Consider the following 22,137-nt stretch of genomic DNA (forward strand, 5'->3'; position numbering starts at 1 on the left):
TCATTGATGTGCCATCATAGGTAGATAGCATCATAAAGAAAGCTTTTGGCACATTGGCCTTCATAAATCAAAGTATTGAGTACAGGAAATGCAATGTTATGTTGAAGTTATACAAGTCATTAATGAGGCCTTATTTGAAGTTTTGGTCACCTACCTACAGGAAAGTTGTAAATAAAATTGAAAGTAGAGAGAAAATTTACAAGGATGTTGCTGGGTCTGGTGGACCTGAGTAATGAAGAAAGATTGAATAGGTTAGGACTTAATGCCCTGGAATGTAGAAAATTGAGAGGAGTCTTGATGGAGTTATACAAAATTATGAGGGGTATAGACAGGGTAAATGCAAGTGGGCTTTTTTCCGCTGAGTTTAGGTGGGACTGCAACAGAGGTTATGGCTTAAGGGTGAAAGGTGTAAAACTTAAGGGGAACATGAGTGGAAATTTCTTCACTCAGAGGGTCATGAGAGTGTGGAACAAGCTGCCAGCACAAGTGGACCTTGCAAGCTTGATTTCAATGTTTAAGAGAAGTTTGGATAGGTACATGGATGGTAGGGCTTGATCCCAGTGCAGGTCAATTGAAGCAGGCAGTTTAAATGCTTCAGCATGGACTAGATGGGTAGAAGGGCCTGTTTCTGTGCTTGCACTTTTCTGTGACTCTAATTCACTGTCAGGAGAGAGAGAGTGAGAGAGTAGTAGAGTTAATGCAAGAAAAGTAGACCTGAGGTCATAGGCCAGCAATGTTGTACTAGTCTATTCTTGCTTCACTGCAAATCTCAAATAAAATAGAAAATGCTGAAGATAGTCAGAAGGTCAACCAGCATCTGTTTGTCTGGCGTCTGTTCAGGTGAGGCATTAGTTCACATGGACTTGCAGTTTTAATTGAAGTTAGTTTTATTTGGTGGTCCCAGTGTGGTTTTCCCTGCATGCAAGAAACCAAATGCAGACTGGGTGATCATTTTGCAAAACACGTCAGGAATGACCCTGAGTTTCCAATTACCCCTGACTTTATTTCTTAATCTTACTCACTTCCTAATCTTTTTATCTTCATCTGGCCACACTCTTTCCACATGTGATTATTTTACAAAGTACTTGGTGTAGAAACTCAGATTTAGTGCACTGCTTACACAATATGCTTACTTCTGCAGTGTATTACAGTTATGCTCATTTCAGGGTTGAATTGCAGCACACTGGAAATATTTTGGAGCACTGCCAAGCAAATTAGGTACAGTAATGATATTCTGGGGCACACCTGTTTTCCAGCAATCTCTGAAGTTTTTAATAGCTCTGAAGTCGTGCTTTTTGAAAGATAAGTTGGATAAGTTCACCACTTCACTCCCTCCCCCTTTCCTTCCCTCCCGTCTCGTCTAACTAGCTCGTGATTCTTGCCTATCCACTGACCCTCTGATATGATTAAAGATTAACTTGTCACATGCGCATCAAAACATACAGTAAAGTGTGTTGTTTGCATCAATGACGAACACAGTCCAGGGATTGTGCTGGGGACAGCCTGCGAATGTTGCCAAGTTTCCGGCACCAACATAATATTCCCAACCTTTTCCACCAATAGTACTTGTCTCACCTACTATTGGGTGTCTCTTTACTCTGCTATAGCATGAGCCGGACCCACTGCGCGGCATACCTGCTATTTTTCTTTTCACTCTTTGTAATATGCAGCATATGAAAGTACATTCAGTAAGAGGGCCCATAACAAAAAGGTGGCTCCTCAAAGCCGATTGATATACTCCTGGAGGTGCCATGTAATTTCTAGGCTGAAATCTTTGCATAATTTCATTTTCAGTAGCCAATGTCTCGTTGTCAAGAACTTAAATTGCAGCCTGTCTATAGTTGCCTTTACTTTTCAGGGATCAATTTTTTTGCTCGATAAATGTGCAATTCATGCATCAGAGTAACTCATCCTTCAGTGTTTATCAGCATGCATTATGATGATTAAAGCATTTTTGAAAGCAGCCATACCAGTGAACTCAAAATGACATATAGAGAAAAGTCATTTAAATGTTTAATTCATCTTTTGGTGCAAATGATTTTTAAGCAGCTCAAAAAATTTTTAAATTTTCTTTTGTTGAGATGCAGCACAAAATAGGCCCTTCTGGCCTTTGGAGCCTTTCTTAGTTTGTAAATTAAATGTTACTTTATTTCTGAAAATCCTTTCATTTATTTTGAAATAAATACATAAAATACCTTGAATAAAATGGAAAAGAAATGAATTATCTTCTGGTATAAGTTCAAGGCCTACTTTTAATCAATCTTTGCAAGCTGAGCATTTTTTTCAAAGTTGCACACTGAGAATAATTTTTCCTGTTTTTAATTAACAGTTACTTGCCATTAACTGGACAGGACTAACAAATCTTCTGGATGTCCCTGGCTTGAAGTAAGTGCAGAACCCTTTGAGGTATTTCCTCAGGCTTCAACACTGTCTTGTTGGGCCAGCTTATAAATTTAAACCTGACAAGCTCTGAGGTCACTTTATTAGCTGTAATAGTGTTTTACAATTAATCTTGAATTGCATGTAGGAGAAAAAGTACAGAACAGCTGGAGCATTGAAACTTTGAGCACCTTCCAGAGATTTTGGATATTAATAATGGAAATATACTGTATGTCTATATGAGAATAAATCTCTGATGGTACAAAAACAATAAACTGCTACAGGTCAGGCAGCATCTGCGGAGGCAGAGGTCGGCATTTCTTGAAACTTTGTTTCTTTGCAGTGTGCTATCAGTTTAGATTGAAAGGGTAATTAGGCTCTGTGCATATTATCTGTCACATAGAACTCAAGTACAGAATGGACCAGGCCATTTATCTCATCCATGGTGGCGTGTTTGCTCCACAGCACCTTTCTGTCACTCTTCCATTTGTTTTTGTTCTTTCTCCTAAACTTACCTAATTTGCCCTAAGTCATGCCGATGAAGCTTGCCTGAATTCTCATTGACTGCTCGTCTTGAGTTTCTCTGAAATTTTCCTGTGTTACTTAATATTTTCCAATGTTTATGGTGCTTAATTTTGCACCGCTCTGGAGTGAAGACGTCTTTCTACATTATTGGGTGAAAACCCTGGAGCTCACTGCAACTACATGATGAAAGTACCTTCTGTACACAAACAGCAGTGGATTAAAATGGCAGCTCTCCACCACCATTGTATGGGAGACTAGTAATAATCAGTAATAATCTTGTATGTATCACCTATTTCACATATGTAAACTGTAGTATATACATTGCCACACAGGCAGTTCACTAGGCATGCAGGCTGTTGATCCACAGCAATGCCTGAGTGTAGCTATTAATTGCAGTCCATTGCTGTAAGGTCCTCAATACCAAGTGCCTTCCCAAGCAAAAATAACTGTTCAAGAATTCTATATTTTACCTGTTAGCAAGTCACAATGTGAGGTATAATAATTCTGATTAGAGACATAGAACAATGCAACACAGATACTGGCCTTACAGCCTGGTGAATCAATGCTGACCACGATATCCATTCAGCTAATTGCAATTTAGTCAGTTAGTTTGTCATGTGTTTCTGTGATATCATTCTGGAGAAACATTGTATCATTTCTTAATGCATGCATTACTAAATGACAATAAAAGAGGACTGTGTATCCTCGTAATCTAATCTAATTTCCCACGTTTGGCAGAAATCTCCCGTACCTGTCCAAGTACTTCTATCACTTCCCCTGGCAACTCGTTCCATATATCCCCCACCCTCTACATGAAGAAGTTGTCCCTCATCCCTTTTAAATCTTTTCCCTCTCATCCTAAATCTCTGCCCTTAGTTTTGGCCTCCCTTACCCTGGGGAAAAGACTGTTACTTTCCTCCTTCTCCATAAATCTCATAATCTTAAACATTTCTGTGAGGTCACCCCTCATTCTCCTACATTCCAAGGAATAAAGATCTAGCCTGGCCAACTTCCTCCTATAACTTGGACCCTCTAGACCTGGCAACATCCTTTTCTGCATTCTTTCCAGTTCAACCACAATTTTCCTGTAACAGGGTGATCAAAACTGTACACAGTACTCCAAGTGCAGCCTCACTAACTACTTCTACCAACTGCGATTTAGTGTCCCAATGCCTGCATTTGGTACCCTGATTGGAGAAGATCATCATGTTATTAAATGCTTTTGTCACCACTCTGTCAACCTGTAATGCCTCTTACAACAAACTATGCACTTGTACTCCCAAGTCCCTCTGTTACACTACACTCCTTGGTGCCCTACCATTCATAGTATAAGTCCTATGCTGGTTTGTTGTTCCAAGATACATCCTCTCATACTTCCCTGTACTGAAGTCCACTCCTTGCCCCACTTCACAAAATAATTAAGACGCCCATTATAATCCACGATAACCTTCTTCGCTATCAACAACATCTCCTAATTTCATGTCATCTACAGCCTTCTTAGTCATAGTCCTTTGAGGAATTGAATAAGATTAGAATTGTTCATGATATCCATACTAAGAATATTAATTATTACAAGTGTAATGTCTGATTGCCAAGCAGTTGTGTAGTAATTTTGGGGAAGAATGGCAATATTTCTGCATTAAGATGCAAGTTTTGTTAACCTTTTAGTTAGAATTTTCTTGATGTGCTCCCTGCTTGAAGTAATTATTTGGTAACATTGGATTGGAATAAATGCTGTTTTCAATCCAAGACTGTTTTGTTCACTGGTCTGTTTATTACGCATTTGATCAATTTGAAAAATAAATTTCAAAATTAGTTGTAGGTTGTCTAATTAATCACAATGATAATATTGTAGTATGCTAAATATTAAATACTATTAAAGTAATAAAATGGCACGCCTCATGTAGGTTGAGGAAAATTCCTCGATTATCTTTTCTGTCTTTATAACAAGCTAAGTTTCTAAACTCTTAATTTATCCAAAGAATCATATTTTTGACAAAATCCACTACTTTTAATGTACAAATAAAAATAAACATCTTTTCAGAAAACATTAATTTATGAAACACAAAATCATTAAATAGTTCTGTTTAATGTTGGATTTTCTAGTTTACCATAGGAGCATTAAGAGGGTGGAATTTGACCACAAGGAGAGCCTTGGTTGCTTACTTTGTTTCCCTGAATTCAGTTCTATACTGTGGAAGATTTGACTGAAGTTTGTCATTTTTGACATCTTTTCTCTTTTGTATTTTCTGCATGTACTGTCATAATTGTGTCAGATCATTGTTGTAAGCACTTGTCCCCTCTACCTCCACTGTGCACATCAAATGTGATACTGAACAGAATCAATTTTTGACATGTTCCTTAAAGAGTAAATACATGGTTGTATGGAATATCAGAAGCAAACTCAGGAAAAAAAAATCTTTCTTGCACAAAAAGCCTTGTTCAATAGGTGATAGATTATACCAGTATATATTTAGGAAAAAGCTGGGAGGAGACTTGCATGGAAGGTTTTTATGGGTGTGACAGACATGTATGTATGTGTATTTTCTGCATGGGAATTTGCTGTGTGTTTCTGTGATCATATAAACTACACTTCCTTTCACCCATTCCTCCAAATGAAAAAAATTGCACACAGAAGAGATTTAAAATGGAAAAGGATCAGGTTATTCTTGTGTTGAAGCCAAAATGGCTTCAGGTGTTCCAGATGTCCTGCTCATATAGCTTCCTCACTATTAGTAATTCACAAGATACAGGATGCCAGAATATAACCAGTTTTTTCAGTTTGTGCAAAGAGAAAGTGCTTGGGTAAGGAAAATATGCAGCACTTACAGCCACACCCTAAGATCACAACACACGTTCTTTATCACTAATAATGCTACAGTTCTACAAATCTATCAGATATAAATGCACATCCTGCTATTATATCAATGTGTACATGTGACTGCAGTTTTTCTTGTTTCTTTCAAGCCTGTCAATTTAGCTGCATGTGCTTTATGCTTCACGAGGCAAAGTCTCCCACATTCTTTATCAAGGTCTTGATTCTGAACCCTTTGACCAGCCAAGTGCATTCCACCCCCCAGGCCCTAGTTATCTAACCTGCCACGTCCTGATTATTTTGCTTACTGCTGGGACAAATACTGGTGCATTCATCCAGAAGGAAAATTAGCGAGCTGGGTTGATTACGAATTTTTTACGCAATGGGCATTGGAAATCTATAGTGGTTGCTGGGTCAATTTAAATTTCAAGGCTAAGATGAGTAGGTTATTGCTAACTATGGGTATTGTGCAACATGGGTCAAAGTTAGGTTGATCATAAGGAGTTTTCATTAATAAACTGAAAGCAGTTTTATATTGATCCTTCCTCAACTGCTTCTCCTCAACCATAAGGCATTATCGAGAAACTTGCAGCACATATTTTCCTCCATTTTATTTGAACAAATCCAAAGTATGCATCAATCAACAAACTTTTAGCCATATTATGGTGTTAAAGAGGCTAAAGCATTAAGTGGAATTGGAAAAAATAGCACAACTGAGATACTGAACAAAAATATTATCTGCAGGGTTATAACCAAAGTGGATAACTTAACTCAACTTGACTTCCCACAACCTATGGACTCACTTTCAAGGGCTCTTCACCTTCTCAAAATTTATAGCTTATTTGTTTATTTATTATTTATTTTTGTATTTGCAAGTTTATGTCTTTTACATACTGATTGAATGCCGAAGTTGGTGCAGTCTTTCATTGATTCTGTTATGGTTATTATTCTATTCCGGATTTATTGAGTATGCCTGCAAGAAAATACATCTCAGGGTTGTTTTTGGTGACATGCATATACTTTAATAATAAATTTACTTTGAATTTTTTAATAAATGGCTGCTTCAAAACTAGATGTAATCTATGATCCAAATGAACTACTAAACAGTTGAATGATCTGCCTGTGTTTCAATGAAGTCATCAGTAAGAAGTAGTTGTGATGCGGTATCATACAGATATGTAATGCTTGCAAATGTATGCTTAATTCAGTGAAGCTCAAAGAAGAGCATGTATTAATACATGCAGAATACTGCAAAATATATGTAGTACTTCCTAAGGTAATGGTTTTGGCAATGTTAGGGTTACCATATGGTTTCCATTTCAACAGTTACCAGAAAAGTGAAACATAAACACAAGGGAACTGCAAATGCCAAAAATCCAGAGTAACACATGGTGCTGGAGGAGCTCAGCATCTATGGAAATGAATAAATAGTTGACGTTTTGAGCCAAGACCCAGGACCTGAAAAATGAAGCCTGGTTTTGATGCACCCAGTTTTGAAGTAGCCAAAATCCTTCCTAAATTTCTTCTTCTCAACCATAAGGCAGCTAGAACTTTGCAGCACATATTTTCCTCCTTTTTATTTTTCAGTTATATATAATATTTTTTGTTAATCCTTTCAATTGTAGTTTGACAGTTCATCTGCTTCTCAGAGTGCTTATGCTTTGGCTTTCCTTAACGTTGTGTTATGGCTACCAAATTGCCAATGCTATCAACTGCACTGCTACAGTACTGTACACTTGATGGTGATGTATACTTTGAGTGATTGTGAATCAATGTGGAATTATTCCTCAAATATTGACTCAAAAGTCCTTACTCATCCTTGGCTAATTTACCTCGCACAAGCTTTTAACAATAATTTCATTTTCAGAGTAGTTTATTCCCATGAGACAGACTCTGCTGCAAACAGCATTGTCACGCAATGGAAATGATTGGAAATGTTGATTTAGAACTGTGTTCAGCTGTCTCGCTTTTTTAAACAACCTTAACCTTAAAGAACCCACTCAAATAGTTGTAAGTTATTACCACTCTGTGCCTTTATACCTGAAGAAATGGGTGTGGTAGAATAATAATTGACTACTGCCTTCAGTTTTTAAAGTATCTTTCAATAGTTACAGAATCGATAAAATACTCATTCTGGTGAAGAATAGGTTGAGGGAGAAACAGCATATTTAGTCTCTATTGCCCTCTGCTGGACAATCTGTGGAAGGTCTCACTTTACTTCTGGTCTGGTGAAATTAAAACAAAATAGTCTTAGACAAGCCATGACCAACCTATTTCTCTTCTAAGCCCACATATAAAAATGTACTACAGATTGAGAACCCCTTATCCAAAATTCCAAAATCAGAAAACCTCCGAAATCTGTCATATGGCATAAATGGAAAATTCCACAAGGTACTGGGTAGGTTCCCAGGTGATACACAGGTCTCTGTGCACCACAGACAGTTCTGTGAAGTGACCTCACATATGCAATGAACAGAAGTTAATGAAAAATAGAAAAGTGAAAAATAAAGATCTTAGTCGTGTATTGAAAGAGTGGATTCATCAGCACTGGAGTGAACATATGCCACTTAATGGACATGAAACAAGCAAAGATCTATCACGACAAATTGAAAATTGAGGGTAATTGTAATATTCGGCAGGAAGGTTGCAAAACATTAATGCACAGCATTAAATTTTTAAAGATTTGTGGTGATAAAGCGTCTGCTGATCACGAAGCAGCAGAGAAATTAATCCATGAGTTTGCCAAGATCATTGCTGATGAAAATTTAACATGCTGAATCACTACATCAGTACATATATGTGATCAACAAGTGTACAACAAAGACTGCTTACCAGTAGCACACAAATTCAGAGTTGGAAATGACGTCGATCCCAAGCTACATCATTATATATTCCAAAATCTGAAACACTTCCAGCCCCAAGCATTTCAGGTAAGGGGTACTGAACCTGCGGTAGAATGCAGGTAGGATGGCACTGCCTCCAAATCCTTAGGAAATTCATGATATCTGGTTGCAGCCTAAAATATGCTATACAACATCATGGGTTAGTACCAATTAGAGGTCGGAATCTCCCTTGGTAGTTGGCATTTAGTTTAATTTTGTAAAGCACAAAGAACTGAATCTGCACAATAAGCCAAACTATTTTATTCCCAGAATTGCGCACAAATTGCCTACAAAGTTGGGCAACATTGGTGTTGTCACATGTCTTCATTGATTTTACTACATTGATATTCTACAGATATGGGATGTTAGTATTATAAGAAGGAACTTACATTGATGTATCAATCCATTGCTTTTTGAATTTGTTAGCATTGTTCACTTGCCAGGATCTGGAATTAATACTTAACAGCATTTTTTCCATCCCCCTCCCTTAAATGTCTACATTTTTGCTTTTAAAAATAAACATTAAAGATAAATCTTTGGTGTTTTTTGAGGTAGAAAGAATGTGCGTTTTTGGATTGCTCATTTTCAGGATGATTGACCAGATAGGGGTATGTTAATGCTATCTGATTTAAAAACCAACTGAATTAGCTGGGTACTAAACATTTCAATTTATGTTGCATCTTACTGTTAGCTTGTTTTTTTTTTTTGGTAATTAAAGTTCAAAGTAAACTTATTATCGAGGAGTGTACATATCACCATAGATTCATTTTCTTGCAGGCATGCATTCACAGTAGTACAAAAAAAACACAGAATCAATCAATAGAAAGCTAAACGCAAGCACTGGCAAATAACCAATGTGCAAAAGAAGACAGATTATACAAAGGCAAAAAAAAAGGAAATAGTAAGTAAATAATGAGAACATGAGTTGTAGAATCTTTGAAAGTGAGTGGAATCAGTTTGGTGTTGGGGTGAGTGAAGTTATCCACAGTAGTTCAGGAGTGTGATGGTTGAAGGGCAATAACTGTTCCTGAACCCAGTGGTGTGGGACCTAAGGCCCCTGCATCACCTTCCTGATAGCAGCAGCGAGAAGAGAGCACGGCCTGGGTGGTGTGGGTCCTTGATGATGGATGCTGCTTTCTTGTAATAGCACCCCTTTGTAGATGAGCTTGATGGAATTAATGTCCTGTAGCCGTCCTTACAGCAGATTGATTGCAAATATATGAAAGATAGAGGTGTGTTTATATCATTTATTTTGCAGTGGATCAGTCTAACTAAATTGATCAGTATCTCTTCTAGAATGTACATTCTAATTATATGGGCAGAGACCAAGGTTATGTGACGTATAATACCATTTGGCCAGGACAACCAGGTGGAAATTTTTTGGTTCAATTTCCAGGTTGAAAGTGCAAAGGTTAAACAAATAATGAAAGCAAAATGTTGCAAATACTACAAATACAAAATAAAAATAGGAAATGGCACCAGACGAGAGATCAGAGTAAAGCGTTAAGTTGTATCCCTAATGGAGTGTGGATTTCATTTGCACAGATGAAGATTTTTCTTAATGCACATGATAAGTTTGTATTGTCTCCAAGTGGCTTAATCACATTCATGTCTTTTTTTTTTACCCTTAGTGGATTGTCAGATACAATTATCCTTGATATAATTTCCAACTATCTGGTGCTGCCGAATCGTGTCACTGTGCCACTTGTGAGTGAGGTGCAATTGGCTCAGCTGCGGTTTCCTGTGCCAAAAGTAAGTTCTAGTATGCTAACTGCCCAAGTACTGATTTATTTTTTTTTTTGCATTTAGCTTAAATTGAAATATTTAATTGAAATTATACCGGTAACATTTCAGCTTGAGTAGTTGTTTACAAGCAAGCCTGTAGTTGATGAACTTTTAGCAGGGCAATGGGATTATGTGTGTTTCTTTGGCAAAAAAAAATGGCACAGAACTGATAGACCAATAACTTTCCATAGAGAAATATTTACGAAAGCTAATTTTATATGCATAAGGTTATGGGCAGTATTGTGTTGAAGATCACTTGTAGTGACATAAGAGGAACTTATCTCCTGATTTTCTAACAGGAAGCTATAATGGAGCCTTCACAGCATTCATTAAAGGCTCTGGTCATTAAAAGTTCATTAAAAGTTCTGGTCAAGAAAAAGAAGGCATACATCCGGGGTGCCTAGGTGCGACTGGAGTAGCTGCAGTACTGTCAGTGGATACGATTAAATATTTCTGTTTCAGCCTGTTACGGCAAAAAAGCACAACTACTTCCAAGGTCAGTACAGTCAACAAAGATGTCTTAATGCATTTAAACAAACTATCGCTGCTTAAAACCGATGGAAACAACACAGTCTGTGGTCGGAAGGGCCCACGGAGAAAACCTTGGAGAAAGCGTGGATGAAGATCAGGATTACAAGTGTGTTTAAGGAAACTCCCTATACCGACGATCTTGCTGGTGAACATGCAGTCTCTGGTGAATAAAATCGATGATCTCAGAGCCAGGGTGCTGAATCAGAGGGACATTAGGACCGCGTGTGTCCTTTGCTTCACGGAATCCCGGTCAACCCCTTCCGTATCGGATGCAGCGATTCAGATCGATGGGTTTACTCCACACCGTCACAATAGATCTATAGAGTCTCTCAGAAGCAGAGATGGAGGAGTATGCCTCATGATCAACTCTTCTTGGTGCACACATATATCTGTGCTGTCCCAATTCTGCTCACCAGACCTGGAATATCTAGCAGTAAAGTGTCATCCTTTTTACTTACCATGGGAATTCTCTGGGGTCATTCTGGTTGCAGTTTATATTCCACCTCAGGCCAATGTCAAGCAGGCTTTAGGTGATCTGAACAATGGGATCAACATGCACGAAACAACGCCCCCTAATGCCTTCACCATCGTTTTGGGAAATTTAACAAGACCGGTCTGAAAAAATCACTAAGCAATTACCATCAACAGATAGCTTGAAATACCAGAGGAAACAACACACTGGACCATTGTTACACCACCATCGAGAATGCCTACTGTGCTATTTCACGCCCTCACTTCAGGAATTCTGATCACCTGGCTGTACTTCTACTCCCTGAGTATAGGCAGAGACTGAAGACTGCAGCACCAGTAGTGAGGACCAAGAAGGTCTGGACAAGGGAAGCACAGGAGCGCCGACAGGACTGCTTTGAATCTGTGCACTGGACTGTATTCAGGGATTCATCTTTGAACCTGGATGAGTATGCTGCAGTTGTTACCGACTTCATTAAAACCCGTGTGGATGAGTGTGTGCCTACAAAGTCTTGCTGCACGTTCCCAAACCAAAAAGCCTTGGATGAACCAGGAGGTACGTCGTCTACTGAAGGCTAGATCTGTGGCATTCAAGTCTGGCAACCCAGGCCTGTACCAGAAAACCAGGTATGATTTGTGGAGGGCTATTTCAAGGGCAAAGGGACAATGTCGAACGAGGTTGTAGGAGATATCAGATACATGACAACTCTGGCAGGGACTGCAGGACATTACTTCCTACAAAGCAAAACCCAATAGCATGAATGGCAGCGATGCTTCACTACCAGATGAACTCAATGCCTCCTATCCCTGCTTTGAAAGGGAGAACACAACTACAGCTGTGAAGATCCCTGCTGCACCCGGTGACCCTGTGATCTCCGTCTCAGAGGCCGATGTTAGACTGTCTTTAAAGAGAGTGAACCCTCGCAAGGCAGAAGGTCCAGATGGAGTACCTAGTAAGGCTCTGAAAACCTGCGCCAACCAACTAGCGGGAGTATTCAAGGACATTTTCAGCCTCTCACTGCTATGGGCAGAAGTTCCCACTTGCTTCAAAAAGCCAACAGTTATACCAGTGCCAAAGAAGAATAATGTGGGCTGCCTTAACAACTATCACCCAGTAGCACTCACATCGACAGTAATGAAATGCTTTGAGAGGTTGGTTATGACTAGACTGAACTCCTGCCTCAGCAAGGACCTGGACCCATTGCAATTTGCCTATTGTCACAATAGGTCAATGGCAGATGCAATCTCCGTGGCTCTTCACATGGCTTTAGACCACCTAGACAACGCAAACAACTACATCAAGATGCTGTTCATCGACTTTAACTCAGCATTTAATACCATCATTCCCACAATCTGGATTGAAAAGTTGCAGAACCTGGGCCTCTATACCTCCCTCTGTAATTGGATCCTCGATTTCCTAACCGGAAGACCACAGTCTGTGCGGATTGGTGATAACATCTCCTCTTCACTGACGATCAACACTGGCGCACCTCGGGTGTGTGCTTAGCCCACTGCGCTACTCTCTGTATACACATGACTGTGTGGCTAGGCATAGCTCAAATACCATCTATAAATTTGCTGATGATACAACCATTTTTAGTAGAATCTCAGGTGGAGACGAGAGGGCGTACAGGAGTGAGATATACCAACTAGTGGAATGGTGCTGCAGCAACAACCTGGCATTCGACATCAATAAGATGAAAGAGCTGATTGCGGACTTCAGGAAGGGTAAGACGAAGGAACACATACCAATCCTCATAGAGGGATCAGAGGTGGAGAAAGTGAGCAGTTTCAAGCTCCTGGGTGTCAAGATCTCTAAGCATCTAACCTGGTCCCAACACATTGATGTGGTCAAGGCAAGACAGTGGCTATACTTTATTAGGAATTTGAAGCGATTTGGCGTGTCAACAAATACACTCAAAAACTTCTATAGTTGTACCGTGGAGAGCATTCTGACAGGCTGCAGCACTGTCTGGTATGAAGGGGCTACTGCACAGGACCGAAAGAAGCTGCAGAAGGTTGTAAATCTAGTCAGGTCTATCTTGAGCACCAGTCTACAAAGTGCCCAGGGCATCTTTAGAGAGCAGTGTCTCAGAAAGGCAGCGTCTATTATTAAAGACCTCCGGCACCCAGGGCATGTCCTTTTCTTACCATCAGGTAGGAGATACAGAAGCCTGAAGGCACACACTCAGCGATTTCAGGAACAGCTTCTTCCCCTCTGCCATCCGATTCCTAAATGGACTTTGAAGCTTTGGACACTACCTCACTTTTTCAATATACAGTATTTCTGTTTTTGCACATTTTTAATAATCTATTCAATATACGTAATTGATTTACTTGTTTATTATTATGTTTTATTTTATTTATTATTTTTTTTTCTCTTTCTGTTAGATTATGTATTATTACATTGAACTGCTGCTGCTATGTTAACAAATTTCACGTCACATGCTGGTGATAATAAACTGGATTCTGATTCTGACATTGGGTTTAGGAGGTCGGAGATGAGTGAGTTCCTTGATAACTATAAAAAGTCAAAGAATACTACTAGGAGGGTAATCAGGAAGGCAAAGGGAAAGTACATGATAGATCTGGCAGTAAAGTTAAGTAAAATCCCAAGAGATTCTGTAACCACATTAAGAGTAAAAGGATGGCTAGGGAGAGCATAGGTTCCCTTAGAGATCACAGGGCTGCCTGTAGAAGGTGGGTGAGATTTTTAATGAATATTTCTCCTCTGTTTACTGAGGAGAAAATGATGTTTGCTCAAGTGATGAGGGAAACAAGTGGAGATGTTTTGGAGTACATTCATATTACCATGGAGAAAGTATTTGGATTCTTACAGTACATTAAGGTAGATAAATCCGCAGGGCTTGACTGAGTGCATCCTCAGACATAGTGGGAGGCTAGAGGAGAAATCGTGGAGGTCCTTGCAAAGATATCTGCTTCGTCGTTACTGGTAAAGTTCTTGAAGGTAGTTAATGTTTCATTGTTTAAGAATAGTAGCAAGTAGAAGCCCAGGAACTACAGGTTGGTTAGGCTGACATCATTGGTGGGGAAGTTACTGGTGAGAATTCTGAGGGACAGAATCTACCAGCACTTGGATAGTCGGCATCACGTTTTGGGTGGAAAGGCATGCTTGACAACCTTTTAGAGTGTATTGAAGAGGTAATCTAAAAGATAGGTGAGGGTGCTGGTAGATGAGAGTAGGGTAGTGGATGTTTTCTGTTGAGACTTGCTTTTGCAAGGCCTTCAACAAGGTCCTGCATATTGGACTGGTCTGGAAGGTGAAGTCCCATAGAATCCAGGGAGAGAGCTAGTTAGGTAGGTTAAAATTGGCTTAGAGGTAGGAAGCAGAAGGTGCTGGTTGGAGGTTGTTTCTCACAGTGGATTAGGTGACTAGTGGTGTACCACAGAGGTCAGTGTTGTGACCCTTGTTATTCATTATTTATACAAATTATTTTGATGCAAATGTATAAGGCTTAATCAGTAAGTTTGTGGGTGACACAAAATTAGGAGGTGTTGTTTATAGTGAAGAAGATTATTTTTCGACTACATGGGGATCTTTGTCAGTTAGGGATGTGGGATGATGAGTGGCAAATGGATTTGAATACAGTTAAGTGTAATGCATTTTGGAGAGTCAAACCAGTTTTGGACCTACAGTATACTATGAATGATTGGGCACTAGGGAATGTAATGAAAAAGAAGGACAAGTACAAGTGCATAATTCATTGAAAGCGTTGTCACACAGACGGTGGTGCAAAAGGTGTTTAGCACAGCGGCAAGTCAGGGCCTTGAGTATGGGATTTTGGACAGTATGTTGCAGTTGTATAAGTCTATAGTCAGGCCACATTTTGGGTACTGTGTACAGTTCTGATCCCCTGTTACAAGAAAGATGTGGTTGAACTGAAGAGGGCAAAAAAGATTTACGAGGATGTTGCCAGGATGAGAAGGCCTGGGTTACAGGGAGAAGTTGGCCAGGTTAGGTCTTTATTCCTTGTAGTGTCGGAGACTGGGGTTTATAAAAAGATGGGAGCATACATAAGGTGGATGGGAACGGTCTTCCCCAAGTCAGGGAGTCCAAACCGAGTGGGCATAGATTTCAGGTGAGAGGGGTAACCTTTTCATGCAGAGTGTGGTGGGTATATGGAAGGAGCTGCCAGTGGAAGTCATTGAGACAGGTACAACAGAATCATTGAAGAAGTACTTAGAGGGATAAATGCAGGAAATTTGGGATTAGATTGTGGGCGCCATAGTCATCATAGACTTGTTAGGCTGAAATGACCGTTTATAATTCTAAACTCAATTTTTACATCTCTCTGGTTATACGAGGTGTGATTGATAAGTTCGTGGCCTACGTAGAAGGAGTCAATTTCAGAAAACCTAGCACATTGATTTTTCAATATAGTCCCCTCCTACATTTACACTCTTAGTCCAGCAGTCGTGGAGCATACGGATCTTGGACCTCCAGAAAGTGTCCACAGCAGGGTTGATTGATAAGTTAATGACCTAAGGTAGAAGGAGATGAGTTATACAGCTCTCGTTACATGCACATGCAGTTCAACTCTTTGAGTGATTATGCAGAAAGTTTGAAGTTAATAACTCATCGCCTACCTTAGGCCATGAACTTATCAATCACCCCTCATAGGTATTGGTGAACTATACTACAGCTATCATAAAAGCTTATGTAATGGTTAAAGTATGGAAGCTTGACCAGACATCTCAGCTTGGTCTCTTTTCCCTTCCTAAATGATACTTATGGTTGTTATATTCAGTTTAGATGTTTTACTTTATGACTGATGCTTTTTGAGAACTTCAGTGAAATTACTTACGTAATCAATCCTCATCTAATTCTGCTGATCATGTCAGATGATGGATTTTATTTATTTCCATTTCCGCTTTTCTTTTTCATAGGGGTTTCTAAGAATATACTTCATTGAAGCTCAAGATCTGATATGGAAGGACACGTATCTGAAAGGACTTGCAAAAGGAAAATCTGACCCTTATGGCATTGTTCGTATTGGTAACCAGATGTTCCAAAGCAAAACTATCAAGGAAAATCTAAATCCAAAATGGAATGAGGTTTATGAGGTAGTTATAGTTTGACTATGAATCTGTACTAGTTTTATGTGCAAGTAGGGCAAGTTGTATACTGGCTCCTAAATTCCATGGGCACTTGCCCAGGTCATTCAAAGCTGAGATTATTTTAAGAGGCTATTAGAAGCTGCTTTAAGTTGGAGTATGTTTCAGTTACATTGAACATAGGAAAAGCAACAGTACAGGAACAGACCCTTTGACCCACAATGTTGTGCTGAACCAAATAAATTGGCCAACCAAAGTAATCCCTTATGCCTACATAATATCCATATTCTTCTCTTATTCTCACATTCATGTGTCTATCTAGATGTCTCTTAAAAATCTAATGTTTCTGCCTCTACCATCACCCCAGGCAGCGCATTGCTGGCATCTACCCCTCTCTGAGTGTAAGAAAATGCAATTTGCCCCTTGCATCTTCTTTAAAATTACTCCTTCTCATCTTAAGTGCATAACCTCTAGTTGTTGTTCGTCCTTCAAAGACGTCGATGAGGACCTCAACACCACATGATGGTGTCGAGACTAGCACGTGATTTGGATTTAATTGAGGGAGAGTTGCGCAGCGTCAGCCTCACTCTCTCTTCCCAATTCCCATCTGGATCCAGTGGCAAGACAGAGTCTAGAGGGCTGGAGATGGGACTAGGCGTAGTGGATGACCAGGACGTCTTCTGTGTCTTGTCCTGCTCTATACGTTCCACGACACTTGCAGAGACCGCCTTCTTGACCGTTGGACCTTCCATTGGTCTCGTCTGCTCAATCCGCCGGAGTCTGTCTTCACATGCTGGGATAGACAACTCCCTATCTCACCAAGAGTTTGAGACCCGTCGGCTACCCTCACCTGGTTTAGCCGGCTTGTCGAACCCGTTGCCCGGGGTGTGGCCGCTGTCACATGCAAACAGCTACGGGGAGCCACAGGTGAGAGCTGAGTGCCAGGTGGGGACCAAAGGTGGACTAACCGCCCTGAAAAGGACGCGACATGTTCCCCCACCAGAGGTGCTACCCCTCCCTGACACCCCATACACCCCCTGGATTGGACCTCTGGTATTGGACATTTTGGCTCGGGGTGGGGGGGGGGGGGAAGATACTGTCTACTCTTATCTACGTCTCTCATAATCTCCCCCTCTGTGATCCCAGCTCTTTACTTCACCACTCCCCCGCCTTAGTTTCAGTTATCACCTTGTGTTTCTTCCTCCTCTCCCTTCTAACTCTGACTCCTCATCTTTTTTTCTCCAGTCCTGCTGAAGGGTCTCAGCCTGATAAGTCGACTGTGCTCTGTCCTATAGATGCTGCCTGGCTTGCTGAGTTCCTCCAGCATATTGTGCGTGTTACTCTCATAAGTTTATAATCTCTATCTTATCTCCCCTCGGCCTTTGCTGCTGCAGAGGACACAACCCAAGTTTGTCCAACCTGTCTAACTCACACGGCATCCTGGTAAACCTCATCCACCCTGTCCAACACCTCAACATGCTTCCTATAATAGGGTAACCGGAACTGTATGCAGTGCTCCACATGGCCCTAACTATAGTTTAATAAAACTGCAAGATAATTCCCTGACTTTTGAACTCGTGCTTCAACTGAGTTGAGACCAGCATGTCATATGCCTTCTGAACCACTCACTAATAAAGACAAGCATGCCATATGCCTTCGTATGCCTTCTAGGTACCATACTTTGGTATGTTTTGTGAAAGCAGGTTACTTTTTTAATTGAAATTGACTTGCATATAAAAACACAATAGTTAGTCTTGAAATGCTTTTAATATCTCAAGTTAAAATTTTGAATGATGATATTGGACTGCTATCTAAGTCAACTAATGAAGCTATTATATACTTAGCTTAATTATATAGGAAGTATACATTTTTTAAAAAAATCCTAGTTGAGAGTTTGCTGAATTAATTTCAGTTCATTTCCAATATTTTTAAATTGTATTTTGGTTTAGTTGACCCACATGGTTCAGTAAAACTATTTTTAAAACCAGCCCATCTGCGCATTCCCATTGTTCTGGCAACTTCGGGTTTCTCATAGCAGCTCTGATCAACACAGCAGGTTTTCCTGTTAGATGCTCCAGTGGCTTTTGTTGATAGTTCTGACCATTCCTCTTTAGAACATAGTAAATGTTTCTTCATAGGCACCAATGCAAGACTCAATAAAACAGGTCCTGGATTTTTTTTGCTGGTCTGAAATATTCCAGTTATGTACATGGAGCTACCAGTGTGAATGTTCCTCTTTCAGATACATGGCTCTCCAACCCCAAGTAGAGATGCTGATTTTGATTTCCTGCAAAATTCAGCTCGTATTTTTTTTCAATAATTCAGTCAGTTCTTGGCTTCATCTTTTAACTGTTTTAGTCAGCTGGGTTCTGCTAATTGAAAATTTAATATTTTCGTAATTTATAAGTGTTATAAATAGTATTAATATTTTTCACGGTGAGGGGATCTGTTTTGCTTGGGCAGTACGATCACGTTGAATAGCTTGGACTCATTTGGCAGCTTAAAGCTGAGCTTCCATGAGGGCCTGTGAACCATCAGCAGAAGCAGTAATTTACGCCACCATACCTTGTAACCTCAAAGATCTGGTTTAATGAGATTAGAGCAGTGGACTAAGCATGCATGGCTGAGGTGTTCCTGTGTTGTTTCTCATTGAGAATTATCAGTCCACACTGACTGTGGTCTCACAATAGGAAGTCAGGGATCTAGTTGCAGAAAGAGGTACTGAGGCTCATGTTTTGAAGCTTGGTCACTGGTACTGAGGGAATGGTGGCGTTAAAATACTGAGCTGTAATTGATAAGTAGCAGCCTGACATACAGTATGTTGTACTGTTGTCTAGGTGCTCCAAAGCAGAGTGAAGAGCCAGTGAGAGTGTTCCTGCTGTAGACTTGTTGTGGCAGTAGGTGAATTGCGGCAGGTCAGAGGCAACCTATCAGTCCTCTGTTGATATGTCATCTAATCCCAGGAATTAAGCCTTGTATTTCTGTTTTGAACTGCCTCCAGTGTTACATTATCCTTTCAAGAACTGCAGTGGATCAAGAAGGTAGCTGGTAATCAGCACATCACCACCTTTATCAGTTAGATGATGCAGCATTTGTGCTGCTGCTGTGCATCACCAGCAGTCCCAAGTTGATCCTGACCTATACTGTCAGTGTGGAGTTAGTATGTTCTCCCTGTGACTGTGTGGATCTCCTCCCAGTGTGATGGATTCTTCCAATAACCAAAGATGAGTTGAATGATTAGTTTTCTGTTATAAGTAACATCCAGAGTTGCAGGGGTTAATGGGCATTTGAGATTGGATTTTTTCAGGTTGATTGGCTGAGTAGCCTCCAGTGTCATGACAAAATGAGTTTTAAATCAGTGCATAGATGCTTTATTTAAAAATATCATATGAGGACTATTTTCATTATTTATTCTGTAAAACTGCTACCTAATTTTGTCACATAAAACTTAAGTTTTGTTTAAATATTTTCTGTTCAAAGGCATTGATCTATGAAAATCCTGGCCAATTACTTGAGATTGAACTCTTTGATGAAGACCCAGACAAAGATGATTTCCTTGGCAGGTAAAAAATGAAAATTTTTGTATTATATTGATGATAAACAGCTGAACACATATTAAGAAAAGATAAAATGTTGTACCATTTGTTGCACAAATTGCTGAATTTGTCCTGCTGTTCATAATCTTCTGCTGTCTGCTGTGTTGCATTCTCTGTGGCCTGTTCCCCTTAAACATTTCACCTTTGACTCTCAACCCATATCCTCTAGTTGCAGTCTCACCCAACCTCAATGGAAAAAAACCTGCTTGCTTTTGCCCTATCTATACCTCTCATAATTTTAGATAGATGAATAGATCTCAAAGGAAATTACAGTGTCACAGTAGCATTGCAAGTGCATAAATATAAATATTAGAAGAGAAGTAGAATAATAAAGACAAGTTACCACAAACAGTCTAGCAGGAGGGGCTCATCGGCTATAGATTGACTCATTACAGAGCCTAATGGCCGAGGATAAGCATCTCTATCAAATCTTCCCTCAATTTTCTATGTCCTAGGGAAAAAACTCCTAACCTATTCAACCTTTCCCTATAACTCAAATTCTGGGCCAATGTCCTTGTCAATTTTCTCTTTCAATCTTATTTACATCTTTCTTGCAGGTAGGTGACCAAAACTGCAGAAAATACTCCAAATTAGGCCTCACCAATGTCTTAAATGATTTCAATATATCATCCCAACTCTTGTACTCAGTACATTGATTTATGAAGGCCAATGTGCCAAAAGCTTTCTTTATGAACCGATCTACCTATGACTCCATTTTCAAGGAGTTATAGATCTTTATTCCCAGATCTCTCTGTTCTACCACAGTCCATGGTGCCCTACACTGGTTGGTCCTTACAAAGTGAAACACCTCACACTTGTCTGCATTAAATCCAACTGGTCCATATCCCACTACAGACTTTGATATTCTTCCCCACTCTCCATTACATCCCCTACCGTTGTGTCATCTGCAAATTTGCTGATCCAGTTTACCATATTATCATACAGATCACTGATATAGATGACAAACAACAATGGACCCAGCAGTGACCCCTGCAGCATACCACTAGTTACAGGCCTCCAATCAGAGAGGCAATCATCTAGTACCACTCTCTGGCTTCTTGCAATGTCTAATCTCTCCCAAGTAAATACAGATGCAAAAAATTCATTTAAGATCGCCCCCAACTTTTTTGGCTCTACACATAGATTAACATTCTGATTTTACAGAGGACCAATTTTGACCCTTACTATCCTTTTCCTCAATATATTTGTAGAAGCCCTTAGGATTCTCCTTCATCTTGTTTGCTAGAGCAACCTCATGCCTTCTTTTGGCTCTCCTGATTTTCTTAAGTGTTCTGTTGTATATCTTATATTCGTCAAGTATCTCATTTGTTCATACTTATCTATACCTGCTATGCATCTCATTTATTTTTCTTAACCAGGGCCTCATTATGTCTTGAAAGCCAAGGTTCCTTAACCCTTACAAACTGTTTGGATCAAATTTGACCCATTTTGACATTTGACAGCAGTAAAAACACCCTAAATGCCATTTTTTAAGCCAAATTTTTTTCATTTTTGCGCATTTTGGGTCACTTTAGGAAAATTCATCAAACGTCATCAGCTGTTATCCTTGCCTTTTATTCTGACAGGAACATGCAAATACTACTTAAAATGTCACTTTTGAAGGCCTCCCACTTTCTGGTACCATCAAAACTGGCCTTTCTCCAATTGAGATTCTGAACCGAGGACCAGAGCTACTTTTTTCCATAATTACCTTGAAAGTAATGGTAACATGATCACTAAATGCAAAGTGTTCCCCTACAAACTTCTGTCTCTGTCTCATTCCCTAATAGGAGATCTAGTATCACAATCTCCCTAATTGGAATTTCTATATACTGATTAAGGAAACTTTCTTGAACACATTTTACAAAATCTTTCCCATCCAGCCATTTTACAACATGGGAGTCCCAGTCAATATATGGAAAGTTAAAATCATCTACTATCACAACCTTATGTTTCTTGCAACAATCCACAATTTCTCTACAAATTTGCTTCTGTAAATCCTCTGGACTGCTGGGTGATCTCTAGTATAATCCCATTAACGTGGTCACATCTTTCTTATTCCGAACAAGAGAAAATGTGC

At 39.7% G+C, this 22,137-nt stretch overlaps 1 protein-coding gene across 2 annotated transcripts in view; it reads left to right on the forward strand.

Moving 5' to 3' along the window:
- esyt2b (extended synaptotagmin-like protein 2b) overlaps positions 1-22,137 on the forward strand; it is a 193,338-nt gene that overhangs the window by 130,118 nt on the left and 41,083 nt on the right. For both annotated transcript variants that reach the window (XM_072254027.1, XM_072254028.1), the window contains exons 7-10: positions 2,330-2,385; positions 10,233-10,353; positions 16,294-16,470; positions 19,942-20,024. In XM_072254027.1, coding sequence (XP_072110128.1) covers positions 2,330-2,385; positions 10,233-10,353; positions 16,294-16,470; positions 19,942-20,024 — 437 coding nt within the window. The remainder of the gene's footprint in view (positions 1-2,329; positions 2,386-10,232; positions 10,354-16,293; positions 16,471-19,941; positions 20,025-22,137) is intronic.

This window comes from Mobula birostris, chromosome 3 (genome assembly GCF_030028105.1).
Source record: "Mobula birostris isolate sMobBir1 chromosome 3, sMobBir1.hap1, whole genome shotgun sequence".
Lineage (NCBI taxonomy): Eukaryota > Metazoa > Chordata > Chondrichthyes > Myliobatiformes > Myliobatidae > Mobula > Mobula birostris.